Source organism: Gigantopelta aegis, chromosome 12 (assembly GCF_016097555.1).
Source record: "Gigantopelta aegis isolate Gae_Host chromosome 12, Gae_host_genome, whole genome shotgun sequence".
Taxonomy (NCBI): domain Eukaryota; kingdom Metazoa; phylum Mollusca; class Gastropoda; order Neomphalida; family Peltospiridae; genus Gigantopelta; species Gigantopelta aegis.
Genome location: NC_054710.1, coordinates 16,556,251 through 16,575,409, shown reverse-complemented (window position 1 = coordinate 16,575,409; position 19,159 = coordinate 16,556,251). Strand labels below are relative to the sequence as shown.

The 19,159-nt window shown below is 39.2% G+C and overlaps 1 protein-coding gene across 2 annotated transcripts in view; it reads left to right on the top strand.

Moving 5' to 3' along the window:
- LOC121385775 overlaps window positions 1–19,159 on the top strand; it is a 49,113-nt gene that overhangs the window by 24,727 nt on the left and 5,227 nt on the right. For both annotated transcript variants that reach the window (XM_041516552.1, XM_041516554.1), the window contains exons 6-8: window positions 1,758–1,964; window positions 3,855–3,994; window positions 5,444–5,540. In XM_041516552.1, the coding sequence (XP_041372486.1) occupies window positions 1,758–1,964; window positions 3,855–3,994; window positions 5,444–5,540 (444 nt within the window). The remainder of the gene's footprint in view (window positions 1–1,757; window positions 1,965–3,854; window positions 3,995–5,443; window positions 5,541–19,159) is intronic.

The window sequence follows — 19,159 nt, the reverse complement described above, 5'->3', positions numbered from 1 at the left end:
GATTGTGTTTTCTTTCCTCTTTACAGTTGATTGTCTTCTTTTTTTCTTTACAGTTGATGGCGTTTTCTTTCCTCTTTACAGTTTATGGTCTTTTTTTCCCTGTTTACAGTTTATGGTCTTTTCTTCCCTCTTTAAACTTTATGGTCTTTTCTTTTCTCTATACAGTTGATGGCGTTTTCTTTCCTCTTTACATTTGATTGTCTTTTCTTTCCTCTTTACAGTTTATGGTCTTTTCTTTCCTCTTTACAGTTGATGGCGTTTTCTTTCCTCTTTACATTTGATTGTCTTTTTTTCCTCATTACAGTTTATGGTCTTTTCTTTTCACTTCACTTTTTATGGACTTTTCTTTCCTTTTTACAGTTGATGATTTTTTCTTTCCAGTTTACATTTAATGGCCTTTTCTTTCTACTTTACAGTCGATGGTCTCTTCTTTCTTCTTTACAATGGATGGTCTTTTCTTTCCACTTGACAGTGGATGGTCTTTTCTTTCCACTTTACAGTTGATGGTCTTTTCTTTCCACTTTACAGTTGATGGTCTTTTCTTTCCACTTTATAGTTGATGGTCTTTTGTTTCTTCTTTACAATTAATGGTCTTTTCTTTCCACTTTACAGTTGATGGTCTTTTCTTTTCACTTTACAGTAGATTGTGTTTTCTTTCCTCTTTACAGTTGATTGTCTTCTTTTTTTCTTTACAGTTGATGGTCTTTTCTTCCCTCTTTAAACTTTATGGTCTTTTCTTTTCTCTATACAGTTGATGGCGTTTTCTTTCCTCTTTACATTTGATTGTCTTTTCTTTCCTCTTTACAGTTTATGGTCTTTTCTTTCCTCTTTACAGTTGATGGCGTTTTCTTTCCTCTTTACATTTGATTGTCTTTTTTTCCTCATTACAGTTTATGGTCTTTTCTTTTCACTTCACTTTTTATGGACTTTTCTTTCCTTTTTACAGTTGATGATTTTTTCTTTCCAGTTTACATTTAATGGCCTTTTCTTTCTACTTTACAGTCGATGGTCTCTTCTTTCTTCTTTACAATGGATGGTCTTTTCTTTCCACTTGACAGTGGATGGTCTTTTCTTTCCACTTTACAGTTGATGGTCTTTTCTTTCCACTTTACAGTTGATGGTCTTTTCTTTCCACTTTATAGTTGATGGTCTTTTGTTTCTTCTTTACAATTAATGGTCTTTTCTTTCCACTTTACAGTTGATGGTATTTTCTTTCCACTTTACAGTTGACGGTCTTTTCATTTCACTTTACAGTTTATAATATTTTAGTCCACTTTACACTTGATGGTCCTTTGTTTCCTCTTTACAGTTGATGGTCTTTTCTTTTCACTTTACAGTTGATGGTCTTTTCTTTTCACTTTACAGTTGATGGTCTTTTGTTTCCTCTTTACAGTTGATGGTCTTTTCTTTTCACTTTACAGTTGATGGTCTTTTCTTTTCACTTTACAATTGATGGTCTTTTCTTTCCTCTTTACAGTTGATGGTTTTTTCCTTTCACTTTACAGTTGATGGTCTTTTCTTTTCACTTTACATTTGATGATCTTTTCTTTCCTCTTTACATTTGATGGTCTTTTCATTTCACTTTACAGTTGATGGTCTTTTCTTTCCTCTTTACATTTGATGGTCTTTTCTTTTCACTTTACATTTGATGGTCTTTTCTTTCCACTTTACAGTTGATGGTCTTTTCTTTCCACTTTACAGTTGATGGTCTTTTCTTTCCACTTTACAGTTGATGGTCTTTTCTTTCCACTTTACAGTCGATGGTGCGTGGACGGCGTGGAGTCAGGCCTACGTGGGGCCGTGTTCGGTTTACTGCGACGGAGGAGCACAACAAGTCATGCTGGTACGCTCCTGTGATAACCCGCCGCCTCAAAATGGCGGCCAGAATTGCAGTGGACCCCACACTCTGTGGAAAGAAGTGTTAGGATGCAATCCGCAGTGCTGTGACACAAGTTTGGTCAATGGTATGTACGTGTGGGCAATACGTTTGTAGGTTTCCATCAAATAACGGTTCAAGCACGCCTCGTGTGTACCCAACCTTTAAGTTTGGTAGAGAGTTCTGTCTACGACTAAGAAAGTAAAAAAAGTAGAAAGTTTTCACTTTCCTTCAAAATGCGCCACCCTTTGGCCTCTAGTTACATAACAAATGGGAAAATCTTCAAATTATTAATAATGAAGTTTAGAGTTGATCTTTCCCGTTCCATTGATACCAAATATGTGCATATTATAAGAATATAAAGTGCTAATGTTAACAATAATGTTTCACCTAACCCCAATTTAGCCACACGTCGTTGTTGTAGTATGGAGCCAAACTCATGGCCTGTACACCTATTGAGTACCAATGGTTTTTCTGTTAACATCATTTTTGCTGAATTACTAGACCCATAGGTATAAAAATACACCAAAGAAGTTAAGATGTGGCGGAAATATAAAGCAAAATATCAGTGGTATTACAAAGATTATTTCTCTGCTGGGCACTGGGGTAGTCAGGATTTTATATGGGGGATTGAGGGGGGGGGGGGGGACACACTATAGTCCACAGGGAAATTCCTTTTTCTTTGATGATGGAATTTACTACAAGTTTTGTATTTCTAAACAGATTGTCTTTTAAATTGCACACAAAAATGTTTTGGGGTTTGTTTCCAAAACCATTTTTTTAAGATCTACATTTATCAAAAACGTAATTCGTTACAATATATATGAAGTATCAATAAAATAAATTTAAAATGTTTACCCGTTTTTAATATATTCGCAAATAAAAGGTGCATATAAAAGATCCCTTGCTGCTAATCGAAAAGAGTAGCCCATGAAGTGGCGACAGCAGGTTTCCTCTCTCAGTATATGTGTGGTCCTTAACCATATGTCTGACGCCATATAATCGTAAATAAAATGTGTTGAGTGCGTCGTTAAATAAAACATTTCCTTCCTTCCTTCATCCCTGAAATGGTTGCAAAGTAGTAGCAACGGCCCCGAGTTGTGATAATATTGATAAAAAAAACGACAAAAAACCCCACTACAATAAAAAGCCTAATACAATAAATAAATCGTTAGGTACCTTTTCCACACCACAGCCCCCACAGGTCTAACTTAAAATAACCCTCTTTAATGTTGATACTATTATTAATAGTAATATTTAATTCTGGTCAGAATGAAAAGTAAAACCTTACGACCTACCATTTATCAAGGAACGGTAATTTTGCAACATCTTCGTGTCGTCTGCCTGCAATGCTGGCTTTTTAGTTCACACCAGCGACTGTACTCTTTCCCTAGGCTCACTCGGGCAATATTTCGTATAACATCGCGACGTTGTTTGCGTCCCCCCCCCCCCCCCCCCCCCCCCCCCCCGACAATGCCGTTAATCATTTTGTCGACACTATTCTCTTTGGTGTTGACACCATTAATCGCGTTCCAAAATTGCGAAATCTCACGTGATCTCTTGTTGGAGAATTCCACGCTTGCGATACACCAGTGATAATCGAGATCGGTGCAAGCCCGTCAAAAGTGTCCCACTTTCGAAATACAGGGTTTATTGTTGACTTGGATAAGCCAGCGTAGTGAAACCAATGCGAAGTGCGGCATCTTATATGCACCAAACGTAATTGGATTTTCTGTTCTATATGCTTAAATAATAAAACTATTCCAGGGACTGCAGCTTTAAAACAATAACGCTCAGTAAGACAAAATGGCGTCATCCGGTATGACGTTCCCTGACGACGTCATTTTTATATTCATCGAGAATTTAACAAACTTCTGTTGCTATAGCTGGACCAATTGGATGACGTTATATTGCAATGAATGTAACAGCAGTTTAATTATAGCTAGTTAGTTAATAAATGGATTGTTTATTGTTTCAGAGAAAGTCTACGTCTCTAACTGCAGTGACGTCATAGAACACAATATCACTACCAGTGGGGTTTTCACGATCCAACCACGTGACTCTGGGTTAGCACTCCATGCATACTGTGACATAGAGGACAACAAAACGGCTTGGCTGGTAAGACTTCCAAGGCATAAAATTTGAATTTTTCAGACAACCAATATGTCGTTCGTGTGGTTTTAGTGTTTACACGAACAATCTTCTTCAGTAGTTAAAATCAAATGAAAAGGTTAATGGACAACGATAATCAAACGAGACTATACTGTTTGTGTGCTAGGACTAACAGGAAAGCTGCCAGGCGAAAATAAAAATTTAGTTTGTTTGTCCTAACCAGACCGACCCCGCGAAAATCGACCCGTGTCAAAATCATGTTTGATCTCTTTTGAGGAAGAATTATTATTGTTATTTTTTAAAACTATATAACCAATTTTAATTTAGGTTTCAAATGGTGTAATATTGATCTGTAGGTGATATTTGTCAAACAATTTAATACCTCGATATATATATATATATTTTTTATTAACGTTAGTTTCCATTCGTTGGAAATTAGAAATTCTATAAATGCTATTCATAGTTACAAGAACACGATTTTCTCGCGATAGTGGCACGAGATCACTAACACCGCGGTGCATGTTCGTAATGCATGATGCATGCTCTTGTGACGGGCAAAATGGATTTTAAACTAAATCAATCTGATGGTAGATGCACAGGTATTGGCATACGTTGACAGTCACAATGTTAATATTAGTGGTCATTTTGTCCGACACAAATTACAGTCACTAAAATGTTACTGCGTTTGCCCAAATCAGGCTGAAAGAGTGTCCAACTCCGCCGAAAATCTGTAATCGGCTGACTTATTCCAATTGACTTGGAATAGCGGTGAGAGAGATTTTCATGACACCCTTCTATTATTATTTTTTAAATTTATTTTAAACGTATTTTGTTTTTGCATGCAGTGTTCCAAAACATTGATGATATTAACCAACAAACGTTTGTTTGGATTTTCTGATGAGCGATTACAGCTTTTACATGAACGATCCGTCGTTTATGTTGATATTGGTTTTGCATAATCGACAGACGAATGACAAAATCGTTAATGCACAATTTAATGTCCTGCGTTCTGTGAAGGTGATGGTGCAAGCGTACGCGCCGTAAATATGTTTTACTCAGAGGACGTTTACATTTCTTTCGCTCATTAAATACGTTTTGAAACAGCTTCTAAAACAAATGGTATTTGTAAAATCTCTATGTGCATATTACCAGGGCCGTAATTAGTTTGTTTTGTTTTATTTGTTTGTTTTGTTTGTTTGTTTGGTGTTGTTTTTGTTTGTTGTATTTTGTGTGTGTTTTTTTTTAATTTATTATTATTTTTTTTTTTTTTTTTTTTTTGGGGGGGGGGGGGGGGGGGGGGTCAGATGAATTCTTCGAATGAACTAGCATGGACGGGTAAACAAACTTGGAGGCCCAGGGACATGCCTCTCAGGAAATTTTGAAATCTAGAGGCTCTGTTTACCATTTTACAATCCTTTTAAATGAATTGAGATTTTCTTAACGATATTGTAACAGGTGATTCAGCGAAAGAGCAACGGGTCGACGAATTTCAACAAAACCTGGTACGAATACAGAGACGGATTCGGCGAAATTGATTCCGATTACTGGCTTGGTAATATTAGCGTTTCTTTCGAGGTTTTAATTGTAATTTTGTATTGTAGTGCATTATTTGTATTTATATATAGTTAGCTAGTTTAAGCAGTCTGGAGAGAGAGAGAGAGAGAGAGAGAGAGAGAGAGAGAGAGAGAGAGAGAGAGAGAGAGAGAGAGAGAGAGAGAGAGAGAGAGAGAGAGTAATAGTCTAAGGGGTGCGGTCGGGGGAGAAAAGAAAACATAAAAATAACACAGTAGACAGCTTATACTCAAGTTCGGATCCAGTGGGAGTGTGCTGAGGTAGGCTTTGCGTGTATTGTACTTTCGAAGTGCACCGAAAAATACAAAAGAAAACAAGAAAGGTATTTTATTGGAGCAAATATGATCCCATAAGTAGCCTGAAAATGGGTGATAGTGGACTACGGAGTGTAACATTTGTTATTATATACCAAAATGTTCGTCTTGGTCTTTAGTTTTCAAATCCAGCGTTTGCCACCTTGGCAAACCTTGCCTAACTCCACAATGCAAGATGGCGTCCAAGATGGTGACCAAAAATAGGAATTTTACATTGAGTGACACTGGTTGTCTCCGAGAGCTTCATAATGGAGCTAATTTTTTTTATTGCAAATGCTCTTAAATGTATTCCTAGTACTGTTTGCACGAAAGATATGCCTGGTTTCTCATTAATTATTGGATATGGTTCGAAAAAATGCATCCAATATGGCTGTCAACAAACATTATATAAAACAAAACACTTTTTGTTCAACGTAATTACCCAAAATATCAATATGTTTGATTAAAGTTTGCCCAGTTACTTATAAATGGTATGTCTTACCATAAAGAAAAATAGTATTAGCCTAAGTATCAAGAGTTGCCTATAAAGCATGGATCTGTATTCCTGAAAAGAGCATGGAATCTGGACAAAAATACATCAAAAAACAATTCTTATCTTTATTTCACTATTTATCCATTGTTATGAAACGATACAGTTCCTGGTCTCTTATGAAATGTTTATTGGTGAATAAGTTTGTTAACCATTGTTTTGAACTATGCTTAACACAAAATGATAACATATACATGGGATGAACCCTTTTCCACTGACTGAGAAGTTAACATTAAATCAAACACATATGTTGAGTCTTCAGCAATTGAAATGAAGCAGTATACTCCAAGCTTAATTGTCTGAGTCTGATTCACTGTCATATATCCCTCTGTGAACATGACAGAAATAATAGTATGGACATTTGTGCACACTGCGGCATCAGAATCTTCATGAGTAGCGACTGCAGCTTTACATACACATGCTACAGTACAAGGCTGCCTACTAAGAGAGCATGAACAGTCTTCATCACAGACATCTTTGCACTTGCATATGATATCATTTAATAATTCTGGAGCAGCCACTGAGTCATTATAGTTGGCTGCCAACATTTCCTTTCAGTGTCATACTGAAACCTAAATTCTGAAGGTGATTTTAGCTCATAAACTGGCTTTAAAGAACTAAACTGGCATTTTCTTGAACAAACCCAGAGTAAGACTTCACTAGGCGATCCTTATTACACCCACTTGACAGGAGGTGTTTCCAGATTGAAGGAACACATTTTACTCCAACTATGTGCACTGTTCTCGCTGAACTTTTGTCTCCTCTTTTCATTCGCGTGTGCTTTTTCAAACTATCTTCTGAGTAGCAGTCAAACACGATATGTATCTGTTTCACTGTGGAGGAAATACTATGTGATTTGTTCATGACATATTGGACAAATCCTGTGGCCATGTCTTTGAAGGTCGTTGCCGCACTTGGATCAGGAAGCATTTGTACTACAACCATGCTGTCAAAAATGACACAGTTAGCTGAGTCAGCTGATAATAACTTGTCCTGCAATAGATCCTCAAGCTTTAGTATAAAGTCACTTTTCTTTGATGTCAACATTCTTCCACTTTCATCAAAGAGGCTAACTGGAGCAGGTGTGTTTTCTAATGAAAATACCCTTTCTGCTGGAACTTTCTTGTATGTATTTACAACAAACAGCCTCTGAAACATGGCATCAGCATCGATGGGAATTGTTTTAGATTTCACTTTAATGGGCTTATTAGTATCTGTCATTGTTTTAATGTTAGACTTTTGAAGTGGGTCAGTGAAGCTTTTCCGTGTTGATCCATGTTCGTCAAGAATCAATCGTTCTTTAACAAACGTTTTCATAATTTCTTGACCTTTAACCAAACAACCAATTAGTTGTTCCACTTCTGCTGATGTTCTAACACCTGTTGTTATATTTACCAAATTATTAGGACAGTTTTTCAGGTCAAATGAGTCTATAAATTTTCCATTGTTACTTTTTTGGCAATGTTATTAACACTTTTGAATCTGTATGGTGTGTTTTCATTTTGTTTTGTTCGTGTAGACCTTCTGAACTTAAACACACATTTTCATGAAATTCCATTGAATACTTTGCAGTTAAGGGTCGGGATAAAACCATCTCGCTAAAGCATTCCCTTAAGTATTATACCGTTTAAAGATTTATTTTCAGTTGTTTGCAACATGTAATCCATCCATAATCCATCCATAAGGAATTAAAACAACCTTCCGATAACTTAGCTATGAACAAACCTTCGCGAAACCCTCTGAGAACTTCATCTGGTTGACGCCTCATTTGAAGCAACACAACAATCTTTTCTTATGTTTGATACATAAAGTAATGGCAATAGACATGACTTTGCATACTGGTGCGTTTCCCAGTCCCCTGTTCTAGATGATGACAGGAAGAGTTTCAATGGTACAAACACTTTGTCAAGATAGTCAATCCAAAACTTAAACGTTGGCGACTTACTTGCCCCCTTCTTCCTTAAACTCATGTAAAAAAGAAACAAAGCTTTCTTGAAGCTTGTCACAAATTGTTTGAAGCTTATCTTCAGTACAACTTTCTCTTATTCTATCTCTTAACTTTGACAAATCGTGCCTCAAGCTAGCATCAATTTCCTTGTCATTTTGATCACACAATTCACTAAACTGCTTCAGAAGCCTATTAACATAAATGCCATAAGCCCACAATCAAAATCTTTCCCTGAAAGAATCATCTGTACTGTACCTGCTGCATATATATCTTATTCAGAAAGAAGCCGTTTTAACCCTGCATCCCCATAGATATGACCAATACCTGCAAAGAGACATTAGCAGGTGCATCCCACCCTCATGTGGTATTACTCCTGATAATTCTTCCTTTTTTGCCCATACAATGTCTAGTGCTTTAGACAAAAGCCCCATATCAAAGAACACAGGTGCATTTGACTGACCTAAGGCATTAATAGACACTTTCATTCTCACAAGTGTCCTGTATATAGTACTGTAATCCGATGGAGTTGCCATAAGTATGGGATTAAAGGAAACATTACACAACGGCAAAGGACAGTCCTGATTAAGCAAAATGTGAGATGTCACATAGGAGATGTCACATAGGAGATGTCACATCTGCCAATGTTTTATAGTAGTTCTTTCAGTTTAGCAATTTTTGTAGCAGCTGTCTCCACCACTTTGATCTCATCAATGTTTACTGGTGTTACAAACACAGGTTCTGGTCGCTTTTGAGGCTTCCGATATGGCACGACATAGACAGTCCACCACCTGTTGGTCAATACAAGCAAAACATGCATTATAACCATCACCAAGCCCAGGGCTTGAACTTAACGACGGCAACAACGGCAACTGCCGTCGGTGACATATAAACTGCCATCAGTTGGGGGCATCACCGATGGCACTTTTGTGCCTCCAGATAAAAATTACTGCCGTTGGTAAAGCTCCTCACCGACGGCAAAATGTATAAACGTGTATGAACATTATCTGCCAGTATTTAACACGGACGTTTGAGTCCTTGATGGAGTTAATGGTCGTTTAGTTAGTATCACGCGATGGAACTATATTTAGTCATGCGCGTACCCTGTGTTTGTATAATATACGTTCTCACTGCATTTTGCCTCCTTGCTTTCGCATTATGCCGCCCCCTTTTCAGGTTTGGCAGCCCCATTTGTTTTTCTGCGCCTCTTTATTTTTCCGCATCCTGTTATAATTTACAGCACCCAGCTCCGCTATTTCAAAATGCACGCTTTTTTCACAATGAAAAACATCGATCAGTCTGCTCATTGGACATCAAAGGAAACAAGCTGCGTTGTGTAGAAAGCGCCACTAAACTAAAAACGTTAGTAGCTTACGGCAGTTACAGTAACGTAATTTAACACTATTTTTAACAGCCTCTGTTGTATCCCATACCAGTATTCATTTGTATGTTTGATGCACACAATAACAGTTATATACTTTGTCAAAAAAGAAACGCACAGGTGATAGGGAAATAAGAGAAGTGTTCGAGTTTACAAAATATTGTTGTTGCTTTTTTACAATGTTGCTATATTACCATATTTGTTGATGTTCCTGGAATGGGACAGCATGCCCAAATGCACCCTAAAACACATATAACGCACGTTGTGGCACATTGTGCGGCAATTGCAGGAAATCGGCGTGATTTGGGCGAATGCAACTGAAACTCGGGGGGAAAGATTGGAGTAGTGATGGGTATTTAAAGCTGCAATGTTCGCAATGATGCCTCATTTCCATTTCGAGGTACAGGAGTTACAAGATGAAAAGACTAAGCCTACCGAATCGAAAATTGCAATAGGCCGCCTCCAGTTAGGTGAATCGCAGTCAGCAGTTGCACGCCACATGAACGTCCATCAGAGCACCATTTCAGTCTCTGGGACAGGTACCAGCACTTTCAATCAGCTGAAGACCGGCCAGAAGTGGAAGACCTCGCATAACAACTGCAGCACAAGATCGCTACATCCGGTTTCTGCACTTGCGTCACCGAATTGCCACAGCAACGAACACTGCTGGACGCATACCTGGTTTGAGAAGTGTGTCTGCACAAACCATTCGGAACTGACTTCGAGAAGCTGTTTTACGGGCTAAGAGACCGTATGTTGGCCATGTCCTGCGACATCAACATCGGCATGTACGTGTTCGCTGGTGCACGAATGTACAGGGGTGGAACTTGGGAAACTGGCGGCGAGTATGGTTCAGCGACGAGTCACGTTTCCTTCTACAGCGACGTGATGGACGACAACGTGTTTAGAGATGCCACAATGAACGTTTTTCCAAAAACTGCGTCGCCCAAGTTGACAGATTCGATGGAGGGAGTGTCATGATGTGGGGAGCCATCTAATACACCGGCAGAAGTGAACTTGTGTTCGTACAAGGCAACCTGACAGTTGTACGCTACCGGGATGAAATTCTTCGCCATCACATGCTTCCCATTTTGGATCGACAGAGAACTCTTTCAACAGGACAATGCCAGGCCGCATACGGCACGTGTAACAATGGATTTGCTACAGAATGAGAACATTAATGTGCTGCCATGGCCATCAAGTTCGCCAGATCTCAACCCCATTGAACATCTATGGGATGAACTGGACAGACGTATATGCCAGCATGACCCGGAGCCTCAGACGCTTCCACAACTGTCACATGCACTGCAGGAAGAATGAGCTAGGATTCCATGTGCCCGGATTCAGAGACTCATTCAGTCTATGCCAAGGAGATGTCGCACAGTGATTGCTGCTGCTGGTGGCCACACAAGGTACTGATTTCAGCACCATCGTGCGACGCTGTTTGGTGACGAAAACACCTCCAGTCAGTCCATAGCCAGAACTCTGTCACATACTCGGGTCACATTTTACTGTGATACGATCATAAATAACGAAATTATGCCACTTTGTATTAAAGAGATAATTCCATGAATATTTTGCCTATGCGTTACTTTTTTGACAGAGTATATATCACCGCTTATAAAAAAACCCAGAAGTGGTATTGTTCAATATTAAAATAATTTATCTTGGGTGCCAGATAGTATATACACCGCCTTTACAAAAACGAAACTACTTTTTATCAGCTGGCAATATGAATGCGATGGATTTACTCGATGAAGATGGGAAATAAAAAGAACAGAAAAATGTTATCCCACAGTATGGGATAGCTGAAAAAAAAATTCTTTATTATTTTTCAGGTATTTTAAAATCTTTATTAAAATAATAATATTAAAACTTTTATGGTTTTAGCAAAACAAATACCCGTGAATGTCAGACCGACACTCTGTTTTAACAGAACTACGTTTTAACGAACAGTGCACAAAAAATAAGGCAGCTTGTACATCGTGCCAATGTTTCAGTACCAGATACCGAGGGGTAAAAATAAAGGAAATATATTTCTACAAAATCGGCCAACATACAACAATATACGGTAACCAAATATGCCTTTTTTCAATTTTTTTGCTTTTTTGTTTGTTTTGCTTTTCAGTTTTATTTTATTGTTTTTTGTTGTTTTTGTATTTTTGAAATTGGGTGGGGGGACATGCGACCATCCTCCTTTAATTTTCACCCAGCGAAACACTGTATACAATTTAATGTCATCCATAGAACAATTTTCATGTCATATTCACCGAAAACTTGGGCAATTTGTCTCAGAAACACCAGGTTCCGTTAAATGTTAGCTTTATAATAAATTCTTGTTTATTGAACTTTATTGACATAAACTGAATAAATTTAACTACATAAAATAACCTTTTAGTCAAGTTTAATTCCTGCAAAAGTCAGTTTAAAAACATTGCCGTCGGTGGGCCCTTTCACCGACGGCAATTTGTTTTTTTAATTGCTGTGGGTGATAAATTCTTAACTTCAAACCCTGCAAGCCTATAATTATATCTAAAGAATAACTAATATTATACGGTTATTCAAGCATTAAATGGGTGAATATGTGACAGGTCAAAAATCTATCTAGTACATGCATACATGAAAAGCTGTGTTAGTTTAAAAGAGAGAATGATAGTTGAAGCTGAGTGACTAGGGTACGGTTGTACATAAACACAGTGGATAAACAAGCATTATTTCTAGTTAACCCAGGTTAACCATTTCTTCAATTAAGCATCTGCTCCCATATTCATTATGCAAATACACCACAAAACCTAAGTGTTTTGGAGTTGCAATGGTTGTTACTAGTTTTGTTAGACCACAAGCAATTGTTAAACAATTCACGTCTGGAAGTTCAGATGATATCTGATGATTCTATAAATCTCTCATTACTTGCATAACAAGGGGGGAGGGACATAGCCCAGTGGTAAAGTGCACGCTTGATGCGTGGTCGGTCTGGGATTGGGCCCATTGGGCTATTTCTCGTTCCAGCCAGTGCACCACAACTGGTATATCAAAGACCGTGGTATGTACTACCCTGTCTGTGGGATGGTGCATATAAAGGATCCCTTGCTGCTAATCGAAAAGTGTAGTCCATGAAGAGGTGACAGCGGGTTTCCTCTCTCAATATCTGTGTGGTCCTTAACCATATGTCTGACGCCATATAACCGTAAATACAATGTCTTGAGTGTGTCGTTAAGTAAAATAGTCTTTGGTATAACAAGGGATCAACTCATCTGAAGAATAGTAATTATCAGTTAGTTTTACAGTGTTTCTCATAATACTTTTCCTCAGTGTACCAACAGCTTTGTGAAGAATAGTGTCCCCTGATTCTAATTCAAGTGGCTCTGAATCAAAATCTTCTTCAGACGAGTCTCAATTTATCTTGGAAAGCTGGTCTGCCATATGTAGTGCTTCAACAACACTTAGTCACTGGAGCATACTAAATCCGTCATACTTTTTGGATATATAAATGATAATTCTGGCCACACTTTAGTAAGGAGGTTCTTTAGGTAGTTTGTCTTGTAACACTCTGCATCATCAAATCCAGCTTCAACTGCCAACTCTTTAAACCTGTCCCTTAAAACTAAAAATTCCACTACAGTCTTTTCATTCCTTATTAAATTCTCATATTCAGCTTTCAGTCTCAAGCCTATATTTGTGTATTTAAATGACACTGAGCTTTCTTTGGTTTTATAATAGAGGTTTCGCAGTGATGTGTATTTCAAAAGACATTTCTTCGTACGGTGATATTTTGCTTCAACTGCAACTAAGTCACCATTTGGAATCCCCTGCAACCTATTTAAACAGTAAAATCACCTTATTTCTCCGCTGCTTAATACACTCTTGTATATACACTAGGTGTATCAGTTCCTATGGCAGTTTCTACCATTGACCAGCTTCCACTTATTTTGCTGTCATTACACACTTGATCACAAACTTCACCACAAATGAAACAGTAATTCTTCCAGTCGAAATATTTTGTTCATTACCTGGTACTGGTAGTTTTGGTCTTTTCTCCCATTTCTGCCGTTACCTTTTCATCACGTTTATGTTTTAATGCCCTCTGTATATGGTGACGACTCTGGTAAGAAGCTTTGCAGTTTTTATGATATCATCTAGTGTACTGACATCTGGAGTAACTGCAGGACTTCTTTCACTAAATCTCTGAGAGCAAAACACACATCTATCAGATTCAAATATCCTATCGTTCGTTGTGGTTTCACGTTGGTCGTTCTCATCCACGATATATATTCTGTATATTGTTTCAGTAATCAAAATCACTGTTTCTGTATCTAATAAGTATTAAATGTATCTTGTAATTGTGAGCTCTATTTTCTGCCTATGTGAGTTGTGGCCTGAAAAAGTGAGAAATTCAGTGATTCAGTTATCCAGCTACTGTAATGTTCATAGACGTAAAAAATTGACCAATATCTTGATATAAACATTTGCATATATTTGAACTTTTTCTGACAAAAGCTTTTAGAAATTCTTATGTAGAAATAGGAATACCTGAATGATGACCATGGAATTAATATTTTCAAACTGAGTGATCAGCCAGGCATCTCCGTTTGAACATAACAGGAGAGAAATACCAAATAAGCAGAGCAATTTCAAAAATTAAAAATAAACAACAAACAAATTGTGTATAGCTTTATTTAGAATGTAACATGTTGATAGTTCTACACATTTTCCTTTCGCCATCTCGGCAATAGACCGGAAAGCCCTTTCAGCTACGATCTAACGTGCACTGGTATATGATGAAAACGTACCCATATTGAAAACAGATTTCTCACGCAAGGATGCGAAACGTTTCTGTTTAATAATTTGAAACAGTTGACAGATTACCCAACTCACATATTGAAATATATTCAGTGGTTGAATAACTAATTATTTTTATGCAATCCATTTTGATTTTTAAAACTAGGGTTATTTTCAAGAGGTATTTTCTCAATCGTTCACCCGTGGACATGACGTAGAGGCAGTAAGTAACGCTAATAATAAGAATAGCCCTTTATAAACGTTTACACGTTCTGTTGCAGTGATAGTTTAGTGTTCAAGACCGAAACGGCTATTTTTACGATTTTGCCTTAATGGGTGTACAATTTGAAACAGTTCTTCAAGTCATGACTTTTTTCAACAATAGCCTATCGCAAAACGATTGAGGCGGGAATGAACTACCCGCCATTTTTAAGTTTTAAGCGAGTATGAGGCGCGCACGAGTCGCTACTCACCTCCCATTGAAAGGCCTGTACACTACATTTGACCTGTTTTGCATTGTCAATCGTATTATTTGGAAAATGTTTTGAGCAGTTTACTGTGACCATATGCTACTTTTATATGTCAAGTGCCAATCCATTTTAGAAGATTTCTCAAAACAGAAACCAAATAAGCAGCATTGCAAAGTCCTTTTGGGTACATGTATCTACTTACGTAAATTGTTAACAGGCAGATAGTATGTTGGAGTGCAAGCCACACAGTTAATACTAACACCTTGCATTGAATATTACATAACTGTGGATTTCCAGGTGTTGTCTGCGTCTTTTGTGCCAATTGCAAATGTAAACAATAGAAACATAACTAATCAGCTCCAGTATAAATAACTACAACTGCAACTGCAAATCAGTCACTCCAACTGTAAATGTACTCTCATTTGTCCAGTACAAACTATTGTTAACAAAATACTTGTTTATATGAAATTTACATGATTAACGTCATTGCAGTTCTTCCAAGCCTGGAAGAAAAGATATGCATAAAGAAACATTTCTGACCTTAAAGCATGCATAATTAATGTATATTGTAGCCATATGTCTCAAAATATACCCAATTACAAAACAAATAATAAATATGCCACAGTTATTATGGTACGTAAGGTAGTAAGATTGGGTTGCCATCATGCCATTTTGATTAATTTATTGAAATAATATTCCTTGTTTTTCTAAATATATATTTATTTTTCATTTTGACAGTCGCTGATTCATTTAAATACCAGATTTTATGCATAGAAAGAGAATTAGACATACTCTACAGTAGTTTCGTGTTTGTAAAGGCGGTATATATACTATTTGGCGCCCACCATTAAAAATAATTAAACGTTTTTTTTATAAGAAATTGCTGAATAAACAAATGACAGTAAGTAAAAATCATCAGTTATGACCAATGCAATTGAGGGTAAAATATGTGCCGACTGACGAGGAGTGGCCCACCCTTCTCGCCAGTTCTTTCACAGCCACCCAATGGATGGCAGCCAAGTTTGGGGTCTTGGGGTCCAGCATCCCAAAAACCTCCGGGATGTGGACCACCAAAGCATCCCCCCATGGTGCATGTTCCGCATCCAGGCATTGGACACTGTGAGTCCCTAGACTCCTTCCCCCCCCCCCCCCCCCCCACGCTTCCCGTTTCACTTGCAGACCCCGTTCTTTTTCCCCCAAGGGTGATTGTTCTGGGCTTCCTTGGACAGGGTAGGCCTTGACGATCCCAGTGAAGACTGGGATGGAACGGTTTTGGGGGGTGGGTGGAAGTCTAAACCCTGGTGGAAACCTGGACGATCAAGGCTTCGGCAAAAACAGTCCCGGCGGAAGCCTGGACGGACCAGGCCTGGGCAATACCGATGTAAATCAGAAAGGCTCGGGCGGAGTCGGCATCGAACTTCCCCCAGTATTGGATGAAGACCGAGCTGGTGTGGACCCCTCTCCTTCTGACGTCTTCATCTCATCGTCGTCGCTGTCATCCTCTGATGACGACGTCGGAAGGAACGGGATAGAGGGGGAAACACTCCTCCAATACAGCATCCTCAAAATCCTCCTTCCTCTTCCCCGGGTTGGAAACTGGAGGGGGAGAACCTGGCCGCGGGTCCCGTGGCAACACTGCCAGAAAGGGGGAATTTCCTTTAGGGAAGCCTTTCTTTCCCTATGACTAAAACAAAATACTAAAAATAAATATTTGTATTCAATTAATCTTTATTTTACGAGGAAGGAAATGTTTTATTTACTCAACACATTTTATTTACGGTTATATGGACATATGGTTAAGGACCACACAGATATTGATTGAGGAAAGAAGGAAATGTTTTATTTAACGACGCACTCAACACATTTTATTTACGGTTATATGGCGTCAGACATATGGTTAAGGACCACACAGATTTTGAGAGAAAACCCGCTGTCGCCACTACATGGGCTACTCTTCCAATTAGCAGCAAGGGATCTTTTAGTTGCGCTTCCCACAGGCAGGATAGCACATACCACGGTCGTTGTCCAGTTGTGGAGCACTGGCTGGATATAGCCCAATGGGCCCACCGACGGGGATCGATCCCAGACCTACCGCACATCAAGGGAACACTGAGCTACGTCCCGTCCACACAGGGTTATTAGAGGATGCTTGTATTGGGTTCTGCTTGAACATAATAAATAAATAAACAAATAAATAAATAAATAAAATAAAAACAAATAAATAAATAAATAAACTAATTTAAAAAATAATACTAGAAAAAAACAATTCTACCACATGAGATATGAACGACGTACCTTTCACGCTCAAGTCGACTACGCTAACGACTGAACTACCGAGACATTGGCAAAGCCTGTCATTTAAACCATATATATGTGTGGGTGTGTGTGTGCTCGCGGGATGAAGCGACGAAATAGGTCAGTTCATAATAATCTTGTGAATGCGCTATCAGATAGTGTAGAACGAGAATTCCTTTTTTCACCTATTTCAATCATTTCGTCTTTCTGCCAGACTTTGAGAACGTAACTTCTAGAAGTTCCCTAGAGTATTTTATTTAGAGACTGACAACACAAGATACCATCACTTGCCGGATGTAAACAGTGATAACCATTCATCATTCAGCGCGCTAAAATTAAATACACTACCTCGCGTCGGGCAGTCCTTAGACGTGGTAGGTTAACGACACCACTAGAGCATCTCGATTTATTAATCATCGGCTATTGGATGTGAAACATACTTCTGACAGTTTTAGAGAGGAAACCCGCTGCACTTTCCCATTAGTAGCAATTTGGGATCCTACACCATCCCTGTCAAGGCTAGGCGACGAGTCACACACCAAGTACGTCAAGGCTATGACTTACACCAAGGTCGCACACCTGCCCAGGTATACCAGTCACTGCCTTCTAAGTCGGTCAATGCTAAACAAATCGGTCAGGGCCAGTCCAAGGACATCAGTACCAACCTAAGTCGGTCAGGGACACGGGCGAGCGTTAACCCTAGTAGGCCACACCACTATGACTCACACCAAGGCCAGACACCAAGGTCAAGGTCACGGAAAGTAGGTCATGGGGGTGGATAGGCCCTAATACTACTATTACACACTCTCAAAAAGTCTAACATATCATCCACTATTGGGGCTACATACATTTTGGACTGAAAGTGGGTGTCAATTTCATGGGACCAACAACGATCCCCTTGATTTTCATTTCCCTGCCTGCGGTATTCAAAGTTCCGAATAACCTTAGGCTTGGTGACCATGCTGTCATAGACCCGGTCAGCAATGGTGTTAACCTCGGCCACCATGTCTACTGTGGCGTTTACAGAACACCCATTCACAATGACGGGTACAGAGAACTGGCGTGTCCTCCCCCTTCTCTGTTCCTACAGCCTCCCCCATTATCTGCCCTTCCACTGGACAGCTCTTTGGAGACGCTCCCCTCCACAAGTCGGGAGGTACTGTTACCTTCCTTTCTTCTACCACTACATTTTTTATATCTGGAACATCACTCGCCCCTGGGATGTCCCTACTAGTAATCTCTATATTCGAAACACTATCTGAGCAATTGTTGACGTTCTCCCTCATCATTGTATCATTACCAGTTGTTCCGGTACTAGAATCACCCACCCCCCCCCCCTCTGCTGAGCGATCCCTAGCACCTTTAAATACTCCCCCAGAAGGTTCCGCTACCCCCTGGTTCATTACCTTGACTACCACTGTCGAAAATGACCCCTCTTTTGCAGCCACAATTCCCGTCGTCTCAACTACCACACTCATGTTTTCCGCAGCCACCCCTTTTCTGGGTTCTACCTCTACTACGTCAACTGTCCCTACGACTACCTCCTCCTCCTGGGTACTCCCTATCGTAACCCTAGCTTGGCTATTTTCCTCCAAGTTTATCCAATTCTCGACAGTCTGATCTACATGTGCCCCTCTCGATGCTAGCCATTCCAGTTCAGCCACCTCACCCGTTGCTCCCACTGTCACACCTGCATTTTCTGCAGCCACCCCCTTTTCTGGTGCTACCCCTGCACCGTCGGCAGTTTTTGCAACCACCACGTCTGAGGCCATACTTGTCTCCTGGTCAGCCCATGTAACCATATCCTGGCTGCTCTCCCCCAAGGCTATATCGACTTTAATGTTTTGACCCGTATCCCCTCCCCCAGGGATCTGGTCTTTGGGCAT